Below are 12693 nucleotides of genomic sequence, written 5' to 3'. Positions count from 1 at the left end.
TTCACTATGTAAAATTTATTTTTTTTATAAAAAATGTGTAACACCGGCACCTACTCTTAAATCAGTTAATTTATGAAACCATTCTCTTTTGGAACATACATATTGGCATCGAAACAGTTTGAAGAAATGTAAGGGCTATCTACAAAAAATTAGGTTTGTCCTATTGTATTCCCCCCCATACTGTGAGTCTGCACACATAAAAGAAAATTAAAATTTTCAAACATTTTATATTCAGCAATTAAAAAAAAAAAGTAGTTTTCTTGCTATGGTTTTTATAAAGGACTTAAAGTTTCAAGTAACAAAAAAGGGTACTAGGATAACTGTGCTGTATCTTTTAACAGCATTTTTACATAGAACAATTTGAATTGGCATGCAAGCAACTTCTCTTGTTGTTACATACCTGTATGTAGGGAAAATTACACCCATTTTACAGAAAAATTCCAATACATATACTGCAGTAAGCTCAAAGCAAAGTTAAAAAGACCAGTGTGAATGACACACAAAATTGCTTCTTTTTAACTGGAATTCCTGATCATGAAGTAGGCACGGGGAGATCCAGTCCTTAGGGCTTTGCTCTCTGGAAGAACACCTGCAAATAAAGTATTAGTGTAATTAGTACTGATGTCCGAAGGTACCACCTTTCATTTGAAGAATGATTCCAAGTTACTGAGTGCTAGCCACTCTTTTATAAAAGTTAATAAATATTTAAAACATTTCACATATTTCATAAATCCACACATGATACAAGTTAAGAACTTTCTCTTCTGGACAACTCGATAACTTATGTTGACATGACTCAGTTGAGAAACTAGTGAAAATACGGCATTGCTGCTAATGCTATGAGATTCAAGTGGTCAAAGGAAAACATGCTCTTGACAACTGTTTGCTGAGTGGCATTACTGTCCAAGTTATTACTGAGAAATTAAATTCTGAGAAAGAAACAAGTCAAAGCTACAGATAGCAGTGGTTATCCCTTAAGGAATTTACTATTTGATTATTACAAAGTACTTCCAATTTAACATTTGAGACTACGAACAAGTAGGCTCGAGGTTGTGCTAGGCACTGGCCCAGTATTACATACTACCTTCCACAGTTAGGGAGTAAATGGTAGGCAGTAAGCTCACTAAACGTTAAGACTATATTGATCATTGCATCCCTAGCACTAGTAGATCAGACATCATTTAACAACAAATAATCTAAGTGGAGAGAAAAGAATGATCACTATATGAGCAAAAGAAAGCCAAGGAGGCGGATGCTTGAGGGAAGCCTAGAAGAATGGACAGAATTCATGAAGGAATAGGGGTGCTAATAAGGCACAATTTTTGAAGATCACCAGGAATGGCAAAGACCATTCCCACAGGAGAAACCAGACAGGGAGTCTGAGATCAGAATATGAAAAACACTCTGAATGGCAAACGAAGAAACATGAATTTGTTTCTAGTCAACAGGCTTAAAAAGATTATGAAGGAGGGGAGTGAATTTCAGAGGACTGTTCAATGTTTTCAAACAGATATGCTTGGCTAGAACAAGGGAAGGGAGATGAGTGAGGTAACAAGCCTACACCAGAGACCAAAAGGAAGTGACAGGAAGAATCAGCAAGATCTGAGGATCAATCAGATATGTAGAGAGTAGCCACAGAAGAAGGAACTTCATTTTTTCCAACCAGAAGCATAATGTTATCATTGCCATAATGTAACCACTAAACAGAAGTTGGGCTTGGGAGAAAAACTTTTTATAGTGCTGTTTGGATAAATTAAAATGTTTGGAGCACAAGCCTGCTACAAGGCACCTAGATCTGCTCTTACAGATAACCTCTAATAGAGAGTACCGATTCTTTGAGTCCTTTAAACCAGTTCAACCCATCAGTCATTTAGCAGAGGTTACCTCCACAGGCACTTTGCTTTTATAGAGAAATTGGAGTGGAAAGGTTCCCGATGATAAACAGAATGCTCAGCATTCGTCTCATAAACTCATCAGTTTAAGCTGACAAACTAGTACTACTGGGGGAAAACTGACAAGGAAAGAGATCAGAATCCAAGTCAAAGGATGGCACACTTACTTACTCAGCAAAGCTCCTTGACTTACAAATCCTGAATTGAATGCCTTCAGCAAAAGAACCACCTGGCCATTCATTAAGTTACCTGCTACCAAGACATTTAGCTTTGCCCTCAGATTTGTTGAATGAAGGTAATAAATGAAAATAAACAGTTCCTCATCCTGTCACACTGTAATTTTATTTCCAGACCACGAGTTCCTTGTGGGCAGAGAAAACCACTCATATTGGTATTTGCGGCTTGTTAGCATAGTACCTGTTACATAAAAAGCAGTCACAGAGTACTGAATGACTGACTACTTAGGTGAAAGCAACATAGTGCCATCTCATGGATTTAATTGTAATTATGAACACCAAATAAACATTTGGTGCTTCTTACCAACTTGGTTTTTTTTAATTCAGTGATTTTTGCAAATGTAAAAAGAGCCCTCATGGCCAAATCTGAGGACTCTACTTTTTGTGCATTTTACAATTCAAAAGTTTCAAGCAGGATACAACCAAGTAAGTCATACTTCTGTTTTTATACTTTTAGCTCCTTCCTTTCAACTCAATATGGGCACGTGTTCTGAAACTTTACTTGTTCTCCCAATGCTCTAGTATCACGAAACTAAAGAAAACTGGCATTTTCATACCAATATGCTCAGGCACATACACACTCATGTTCGTACTTAACTTTCTATTTCTATGATCGTTTATAGAAGTTCAGTTGAAAGGGATTTCACAGAAGACTGTGAAGTATAACGTCTTATAAATACAGATTCTTAGAAGCAGGTTTTAGAACAAAGAGATCCCAAAATAAGTAATGGTTGGTCAAACTACAGTATGACACAGTATCCTACAATATATATTCTCTCTTGGCTCTGAAACATTACCTAACTATATGAAGATATGGAAGTTTTCTAAATACCTACCTTTAAGTAGTTTTTAAAAACTTTAGCATCAGGCTGCTGAAGCGCTTGACAGAACTCCTGGGGGCCACGAGGGGAGGAGAAGAGAATGAATCTATTTCTATTTACATTCATCGTAATTCAAATCCACAGCATTATTTTAAAATTGTGATAAAAAACATAAAATTGATCATCTTAACCATTTGTATGTGCACAGTACAGGAGTGTTAATTATATGCAAACTGTTGTGCAACAGATCTCTGGAAGTTTTCATCTTGCGAATACCCATTTGCAATCCTCCTTCCTCCCCCTCCCCAGCCATCATCATTCTAGTCTGTTTTTAAAATTATGACTTCTTTAAATTCTTCATGTAAGTGGAACATGCAGCATTTGTCTTCTTTGTGACTGACTTATTTATTTCATTTAGCATAAAGACCTCAAGATTCACCTTGTAGCATACGACAGGATTTCCCTGTTTTAAGGCTGAATAATATTCCACTGAGTGTATATACCACATTCTACTATCCATTCATCTGTCAATGGACATTTGCGTTGCTTCAAATCTACAGTATTTATAACTTATCAAAATTAACTGGAACAGTTCCTCACCAAAGAAGGTTATATGGTGTTCTCAGATGTAAATACTTGTCAGACAGGCTGCTTTCACTTCTGAGAACGTGGCTCTCCTAGACAAGGTGGACTGATGCCTAAGAAGGGTGATTGGGACAAAAACTACATCGCTATGGCTGTTTTCACCTAGTAGGTAACTGGGCAAAGCCAGACCAAAAGAAAAAGAAAAAATTCTCTACAAAAGAATTCTGGCAAAACATCTTGTTAGAAGGTATGTGAGAAAGGGAAAACTGGGGATCCTTATCCTTTACAATCAAATTATTAGATAGAAATATAACTGTTTTTCATTTAGCAATCTGGGAGAATATTAGCTATTCAAAAGCTAATGATATATTTCTATTTTTGATGAGCATTAAGATCACATGAATAATTAGTAATTTACTGTTTTCATAAAATATTAGCTTGTGTAAGTGGTAACTGAGAAAATTCATTAATATCTCTAAAGTTGAAGATGGTATGTCATAAAATAAGAGACCATAAATTCATTAAAAATGAGTTTTATGATTACTTCCATGTGAGATATATCCTGTTTTTCATTCAAGTTTTTCAGTGCCTATGAAACAGCATTATAAATTATTGTTGATGAAGAAATAATTCTTAGAACCTACACAAAAGATTCTAACTCTAGTTTTAATCAAAACTTTCATACCTTATAAGATCTATGTGCTAATGGACAAGAAATCTGGATAACTATATGACAAGAAAATAACTAAATGCCATTAAAAAAATGACTGTAATAGTGGGAAAGTATGAGATAGCTTTTCAGCCCCTTACATCAAAATATAGTTTCCGATTTACTCATTAAACTTGGCACCTACAAAATGAACTACCTGACACAAACCCTTGCAACAGAAGTTTGTGTGCCACGGTCCCCTTTGGCAGTTTGGGGGAGCCTACTGGGCCCCTTTCAGAATATTTTTAACACATGGGATTACAAAGGAAACTAATGATGAATTATGGTTATAAAAAATATTTTTGACATGTGGTAGAAGAAGAAGACTGACTTGGATGACAAAGTCTAATGGCATTATCTTAACTCATAATTTCAAAATATTGATGAGTTTAAACATTTTGAGATCTCTGGAACAACTAATGTGGTAAGAAAATACCCATGATTTCTATTGGTGACAAAGTCACAGGCAATGCAAATACTACTATGATTTGTCACCTACACAATAACAGGAAATTAATTTCAGTTAAAGGTTAGTGAAAATAAAAATACAATTTTTCCCATTCAATTTCAAAGACCCCTGAAGTTTGGACTCTTGCTATCCTATGCACAGAAAAGTTGAATGCAGTATGGCTTTCTTCAAGTTGAATGCAGTATGGCTTTCTTGAATCAAAATTTAGATTGAACTACATAGTTATATTTCTTTAATTAAATTAAGGGGAAACCTGCTAGGATAGCTCTTACCCGAATTATCTCTGGAGCTACTTGCAAGGAAGGAAGGTATTCTTGTTGAAGATACTGAACACATTCTGGGCCCTGAAAATTAAAAGATGATTGGAACTGAATTATTTTCTTCCTTGACATTAATAATGTTTAGAAAGAAACTGGAACACACATGTGAACTTTAAACACAGTAAGGTATCGTGATTAAGAACACAGACTCTGGAGCCAGACTGCTATGTTTTGAAGCCTGGCTCTGGCAAATTTCTGGTAACCTGGGCAAGTTACTTAACTTCTGTGAGCCTCAGTTTCCCCATCTGAAAAGTGGTGTTATTGTGAGGATTGGAAGTTGAGAAATGTAAAGCCTTTAGAATAGCACTTAGTATTTACTATGTTAGCATTACTTAGTGTTATGTAGTACTATAGATTAAACAAATTAAAAAAAAAATATTCTTCTAAATGCAGGGCTCAATGCCAGAGCCTTCCATACACTGCAAAGAAGCAGCGAAGAGCGGTGCTCCTGTCCAATCGACCACAGGGTGGACTAAAGAGTGTCTGTGGGTGTATGAGGAGAAGCCTTCGAGCATTGGCGGGGAAATTACCATTTTTAGAAACTACAATACAAGCAAGATAGTACAAAATGATATGTTAGGAGGTACCATCAATAAAGGCACACTTCCCCTTTTCTATTCACAAACGAGGGAACAGAAACTCAGTAGCCAGGTGAGGAAACTAAGACCCAGAAAGATAGGCGACTTGGCCAGTCTGTTGGGGATTAAATCGGTACTAAAAGCAGGTCACCCGGTTTGTACAACCATTTCTCTTCATTGCCTTCTTCTAGGTGCTGAAATTGTAATAATAGTTTTCTGGGGGCATTTTGGAGGTAAGTTTTGTGGAGGGAAGAGAGAAGAATTCCACAAACTAACTCCTAACTCCCCACCCCTTCTCAGCAACAACAAAGGAACTTAGAATGTAATTTGAAAATGGTTTTCCTAGAACAATGTGTTTGGCCTTAAGGAATTTTAATAAATCTAATACTTAAAAAAAAAAAACAAAAAACACCCAATTTCACTTTTAAACTTGAATCTGACTTAAAGGCTTTAATATACTGATGACTCCAAGCAGGTCCAACTGAAAGTAGCAGTTATCAAAATGAAATTGATCCATCTCTGAATACGCTTCTCCCTGCAGTAACACCTGATTTCCTGTTTAATACTACTGCTCTGGAATCAAAGGATTTGTTTCCTTCTCTACCCAATGGGCCCTCTAACCCAATGGACCTAGGTTACAATTCAATGACCCTTCAAAGGAAGCCAGTTCGCAATTGAGAGAAGGTAACATTTCGTTGTTTGTGAAACCTTCTCATATCCCTTTGACTTTCCTTCTCACCTTTTTCTTTAGTCAACTCTCCCTGTACATACTGCCCACGTGTTGCACATCATCTCAGACAACCCCACTGTTATCACTTAAAAATGTAGTTTTTTTTTTATTGGGAAAAGTAAAGTTGTACCTCAAGAAGCAGTCAGTCAAGTGAATAAATGAAAAAATAGAAGCAAAACATTTGCAAATATAATATTCTATTTGATTCAATGCTATGTGTGCCTAAACAAGAGCTTCTAAGGACAAGACAAATGCCATTCTGAACGGTAAATACCATTCTTACTGTTTCATCCTCCTTGACTCTCTAGCATCCAATAATGTCAACCACCTCCTCTCTTGTGACTCTTCCCTTAGCTTTCATACCTTTGGTTCTACTTCTAGCTTTCCTTTGACTCTTGCTTTGGCCAAGGTTTTTTCTGTCCTGGTCTTAAAAAGTCTCATTCATTCCTACTTCACCTTGACTAACTACACATTTAGGACTCCAAAATCTGTATTTAGTCATAACTGGTTCAGATCTATATTCCAAACTGCTCTCTGAACACCTTTTCCCCACCTAGCTATCCTAAATTACAACCCTATTGCCTACTGACTTCCCAACTTTTCACACAGAATACACCTAGACCCATTTTACTTTCACATATAACACACCCAGTTCCATTTCAGTTTTTAGCTCTTACTTCTGCCTCCATACTTCAGCTAAACATGGTAACACTATTTTCTACCCAATCTACCATGCAATGTCTGATGTCTTCATATACTGCTTAACTTTGCCCAGAATGCCAGCTCCTTCTTTTGTCAGTCCAATGAATCTACATTTGTTTTAAAGTCTATCAAAAAACCCAAACGGGCCGGCCCGGTGGCTCAGGCGGTTGGAGCTCTGTGCTCCTAACTCCAAAGGCTGCCGGTTCGATTCCCACATGGGCCAGTGGGCTCTCAACCACAAGGTTGCCGGTTTGACTCCTCATCTCCCGCAAGGGATAGTGGGCTGCGCCTCCTGCAACTAACAATGGCAACTGGGCCTGGAGCTGACCTGCGCCGTCCAGAACTAAGACTGAAAAGACAACAACTTGACTTGGAAAAAAGTCCTGAAAGCACACTGAAAGTTCCCCAGTGAAGTCCTGTTTCCCTTCCCCAATAAAACCTTTCAAAAACAAACAAACAAACAACTCCCCACCCCCCCTTTCTAATGTCTTTCTTAGATTGCCTTTACAGGCAAAACTGCTCCTTCATCTTTAGTCCCACAATATTACACTTAATACCAGTCAATTTATGTCTGTCGTAAAGCACTTACTTAACCCATCCCATTAAGTTACTTATGCACTGGTCTCCCTGATTGTAAGCCCTACAAATATCAGAGGACTTTTTATTCATCTTTATATGGCTCCCCTATGCTTGATTTATCTTGTTCTAAAAGCTGTATCTTTTATAAAAGTTAATTAACTTCAGTTCTGACTGTTTGAGATGAGGGAGTATCAGTATCCATTATTGCCCTTCACATTTTTCTTAACAAGAAGGTTAAAGTGTTATGTTTTCATCTGACAAACAATGTGAAAAATCTGAAGTACTCTAACCACTTTAATACTAGGAAGTTAAAGAGAAATCTAGCTGTGAAGAGCCTCCTAGATCGTGAAATCTGGAACTTTAAATTCTGGTTAAGATTTTTCACATTGTTTGTCAAACGAAAACATGATACTTTAACCTTCTTGTTAAGCAAAATGTGAAGAACAGTAACAGATACTGATACTCCCTCAAATCCCAAACAGTCAGAACTAAAGTTAATTAACTTTTATAAAAGATACAGCCTTTAAGAACAAGACAAATCAAGCACAATTAAAACCATAATAAATATACATGTGAGATAAAAATGAATGTGCATAGAGTACAAAGCTTACCCGTTTGAGATGAATTGTTTTCAGTGTCACTGCACACTCCGATAAAGCCTGTGTAAAACAAATTTAAGAATGTTAATATAGTCAATTCTTGATTACTGATCCAAATTTCTCTCTATTTCCCCGGCCACTGCTCATTAACCTCCAAAGGGATGGAGAAAGGAAAAGATGGAGGGAGGAATAAGTGGTTTGGGTAGAAAATGGAAAACACAATAATGCTGTCTTAATGTAATGAATTGTCATTACGAAATCTAACTTTTATTAGGTTGTGAGGAAGTGAGTAAAAGGCAACTGCTTGACATTAAGTATTCTGAAGATGAGATTTGGGGAAACTATCATATGAAAAGAAAGTTACTCTTAATAGGAAAAAACCATTAAGCACTTAGAATGAAAAGTAGTAGGAAACTAGTAACTCAACCAAACTTCAAAGAATGTTGGCATCATGTACCCTTTCATGGTCCTAGAACGAGTCTAGGTTGTTAAAGTTGCAGGAGCTGGATTTTATACATTCAACTTTAGCATCAAGATTTAGTAAGAATCCACAAAAGTTCAGAAGGCATAATCCTAATTTGAATCCTAATTTGAAATTATTAATTTTTTTTTAAAACAATGAAACCTAATCCAATCAACCTGGCATTAAAGAAACTGTGAGTTGGAACACATGAGATCTACGCAAGGTAAACAAAGATTCTTAGGTGCTTACCAATACTGTTTGTGCATCTGCCAGGTCAAAGGTTTGTTTTAAAGGTGCTAGGAAACATGCGGGGACAATGTGCTTATAAACAAAATCAGCAAATCCCACTGGTCCATCTTTACCGCCTGTTAAGAGAATTCAAATTTTCATCTTACATATCTTATATAAAAAGAAAGTCAATTAACTTATCACTGGGGAAAAGCAACTCCCAGCTCTTATCGATGTTAGGGCTATGGTTCCATTTCATATCTAAGAGTCTTAGGAAACAAGTTGGAAACAAGCTTTAAAAAAAAAATCATCTTACCCCAGAGTTCTACCAACTTGGAGAGGATGATAAAACATGTTTTCTGTGCAATTGGATCTGGATATTCGACTGCTCCTTGAATAACAGTAACCAGAACTCGTTCTACATTCTCTGCACCTGAAAAGAACAAAAAACTTGAGTTTAATTTCTAAGAGAACTAGAAAGGCAACCTAAAGCTCTCATTCCACATAAAGTAACGAAACAACAGCATTTAAAAAGTTGATAAGATCCTTCAATTGTTATTAACTGGGTTCCTCAATTTTAAGCATAAAACACTGAAAAAATCATTATTCCTTTGTTATCTTACTCTCTGGATTTCTTATATTGCAAAATGTTCTGTTGATCTATACAGCGCCATTTATTTTTAATTTCAGAATGGCAAATTGGTAAGACGCAAATGTCAGATCAATCCTGGCATGTAGCCACCATGCTATTTATATTACTCAAGAACCGATTATGGCCGGCCCAGTGGCTCAGGCAGTTAGAGCTCCGTGCTCCTAACTCCAAAGGCTGCCGGTTCGATTCCCACATGGGCCAATGGGCTCTCAACCACAAGGTTGCCAGTTCAATTCCTGGATTCCCACAAGGGATGGTGGGCAGCGCCCCCTGCAACTAAGATTGAACACAGCACCTTGAGCTGAGCTGCCGCTGAGCTTCCGGATGGCTCAGTTGGTTGGAGCGCAGGATTCCTCGAATCCTGCAAGGGATGGTGGGCAGCGCCCCCTGCAACTAAAGATTGAACATAGCACCTTGAGCTGAGCTGCCACTGAGCTCCCAGATGGCTCAGTTTGTTGGAGCATGTCCTCTCAACCACAAGGTTGCCAGTTCGACTCCCGCAAGGGATGGTGGGCTGCGCCCCCTGCAACCAGCAACAGTAACTGGACCTGGAGCTGAGCTGCACCCTCCACAACTAAGACTGAAAGGACAGCAACTTGAAGCTGAACTAAGATTGAAAGGGCAACAACTTGACTTGGAAGAAAAAGTCCTGGAAGTACACACTGTTCCCCAATAAAGTTGTTTAAAAAAAAACACAAAAAAACCGATTAAAGAAACTGCCTTAGGGTAAAGGGAACTGAATACAAATTAATTGTAAGGTCCTCTACATGAACATAATTCCCAACTTGACAATAACGAGCTGTCATTCTAGGGGCCAACGTACAACTACTCCAAAAGGTTAGTGTTTATCTCAACTAGCTCTTGCTCATACAGATGCATAACTGTGACAAGGACTTAAGCAGACAATTTAGTGATGGCATGCATCTCCACCTTGACTTGCTATGACTTCGCTCATTCCACTGCCTGTGACTGTTTGCAGGAAAGCAAAGTAACTCCTCCGCAACATTTGCTTCTCTAAAGCAGCAGACTGGTCATTTTCTTCCGCTGGTCGGAGCAACACTTCAAAAATTGCATGAAGCAGAGGCATGAACATTTGTTGTAAAAATGGGGATACCTGTATCTGAAAATAAGAAACAACTATTATTACTTCAGAAATGAGTAAGGAAATTATTATGAAACTTAGTGATAATCCTCTATTGCCTATTTGAAAGTTGTTAAGAAGAGTAAATTGTAAAAGTTCTCATCACAAGAAACAAAAATTCTGTAACTATGTACAGTGATGGATGTTAACTAGACTTACTATGATCATTTTGCAATATATACAAATACTGAATCATTATATTGTACACCTGAAACTAATATAATATTGCATATCAATTATACCTCAATTAAAAAAATAAATGAAACTTAGAAAACACGTTTTACATAAAGCCTTTCTCCAGAGTTTCCATTTAGTTACATAATTCAGTTAGCAAATGTCAATGTTAACACAAAACCTACATAGCATGTGTATTATTGAAAGTCTCAAGATCATTAAGTTCAACTCATTTCCTATAGTTTAAGATTCAGGTTCAAATAATAGGGAGTCAGAAACATTTCATAATCAAATATTGCCATAGGATATTTTCAAATATAAATTCTCAAGAAATGAATTCTATTGCTAAATTATAAATGAATTTGTATGATGGGCTCTCAGGCTTTACATTCTGTTGGGCAAATTCCTTAACTTCACTGTGTCTCAGTTTCTTCATCTATAAAATACAACATTTATATCCTAGGGTTGTTAAAAGGATCAAATGAATTAAGGTACAAGAAAATGCTTAGAACAGATTTTGAACAGAAAAAACACTATGTAAGTGTTAGCCATTATTATTAGCCAGCTTTTACGTGACTTAAATTTCCTTGTACACAAAACTGACTTTTGTACACTGAATTCCTTTTAAATTTTGGGCGCCCAAAATACAATGCTTTTTATTTATTTCTTTAGACATTTAGTACTCAGTGCTGTTTTTATTTGCTTTATTAGCAGACTAATAGTTTTCTGTTGCTGCACAGAGCAGAGAACATCTGTTTTTATTAAAACCTTTATTAAGCATGTCCTATGTGTCAGGCAGTCTAGACATTGGGGATGATAAAAATACATATCCTAGCACTCAAGTAACTCATATTTAAAAAAGACAAACCAAGGGGGCAAATGCCAAAATCTATCTAAAGATAAATACATCTAATCTTTGTCAGCAGAAGCTCGTCAAGGCAGGAGATGCTCTCAAGTGTGTGGTACCTTAAATTTAGCTGTAATCTGGTTGATAAGAGGAATGAACTCCTGCAGGTCTTTTGCTTCACAATCTTTGAGCATGTGCTCTGAGGCAGATGGGATGAACGGAAGGACCTCTTCCTCTAGGCAAATTATCATGCGATGCAGGAAAGTGCGAACTCCACTTCTGAGGATATCCTTTTGTAAGGGACAACTGAGGGCTGGTAAGAATGTCTGCAAACAGTCCAGATAAACTTCGGAACAGCCACATTGTTTCACAGTCTGCTTGTTGCTGAAAGCTTTGCTGGTTCGACTACATAAGCAAAATCAAGCAACTGTTTTTAATTTCATTCTTTAAAAGTTTTATGGAGTAATCAAAAATGATGCACAACAAATTACAAAACTGATAAAGCCAGTTCTTTAATTTCCATGTCACAATTACTTCCATCTTAGCTTAATATGGTTATTTGTGAACTATTGCTTCCAGTTACCATTCCAGAAAGGGCTCAAATTAAATTGATGGGATGTAGTTATTAAAACAATCCCTCTAATGTGAGTCCACCTAAATGTTTTACTAAAATCCTATTGATAAAGTAGGCATTGAAGAGGGGAAGAAAATCCACTTGTTATCACTAAGGTATCCTACTAGACGATCTGCAAAGTACCCATTTAGAAAACAGTCTTTAGAATCAAGTTATTTATACAACCTAATATTAGCTTTTGCACTGAAGTATTTTATACAGCAATTTCTCTATCTAGCTTCTAGTTAGCAATCACTGCAATGTTCATGCTGTTATTTTTTACCAATAAAAAGTAGGGGTCAGAGAAAAAGAATCACCGGCTTTGGTGGTCTCTAGGACACAATGCAACAGCTTA

At 36.9% G+C, this 12693-nt stretch overlaps 1 protein-coding gene across 1 annotated transcript in view; it reads right to left on the bottom strand.

Annotated features, from left to right (window-relative positions):
- The window catches only part of XPOT (exportin for tRNA), a 33127-nt gene continuing 20434 nt past the window's right edge, over positions 1-12693 (bottom strand). The window contains exons 18-25 of the mRNA XM_033116358.1: positions 11845-12130; positions 10494-10683; positions 9228-9344; positions 8933-9048; positions 8233-8280; positions 4985-5056; positions 2965-3021; positions 1-589 (exon numbers count right to left, since the gene is read on the bottom strand). Of these exons, the coding sequence (XP_032972249.1) occupies positions 563-589; positions 2965-3021; positions 4985-5056; positions 8233-8280; positions 8933-9048; positions 9228-9344; positions 10494-10683; positions 11845-12130 (913 nt within the window). The 3' untranslated portion in view covers positions 1-562. The remainder of the gene's footprint in view (positions 590-2964; positions 3022-4984; positions 5057-8232; positions 8281-8932; positions 9049-9227; positions 9345-10493; positions 10684-11844; positions 12131-12693) is intronic.

The sequence above is a fragment of the Rhinolophus ferrumequinum genome, chromosome 10, assembly GCF_004115265.2.
Source record: "Rhinolophus ferrumequinum isolate MPI-CBG mRhiFer1 chromosome 10, mRhiFer1_v1.p, whole genome shotgun sequence".
Taxonomy (NCBI): domain Eukaryota; kingdom Metazoa; phylum Chordata; class Mammalia; order Chiroptera; family Rhinolophidae; genus Rhinolophus; species Rhinolophus ferrumequinum.
Note: the sequence above shows the minus strand (reverse complement) of the source record. Positions and strands in the feature narration are given on the sequence as shown.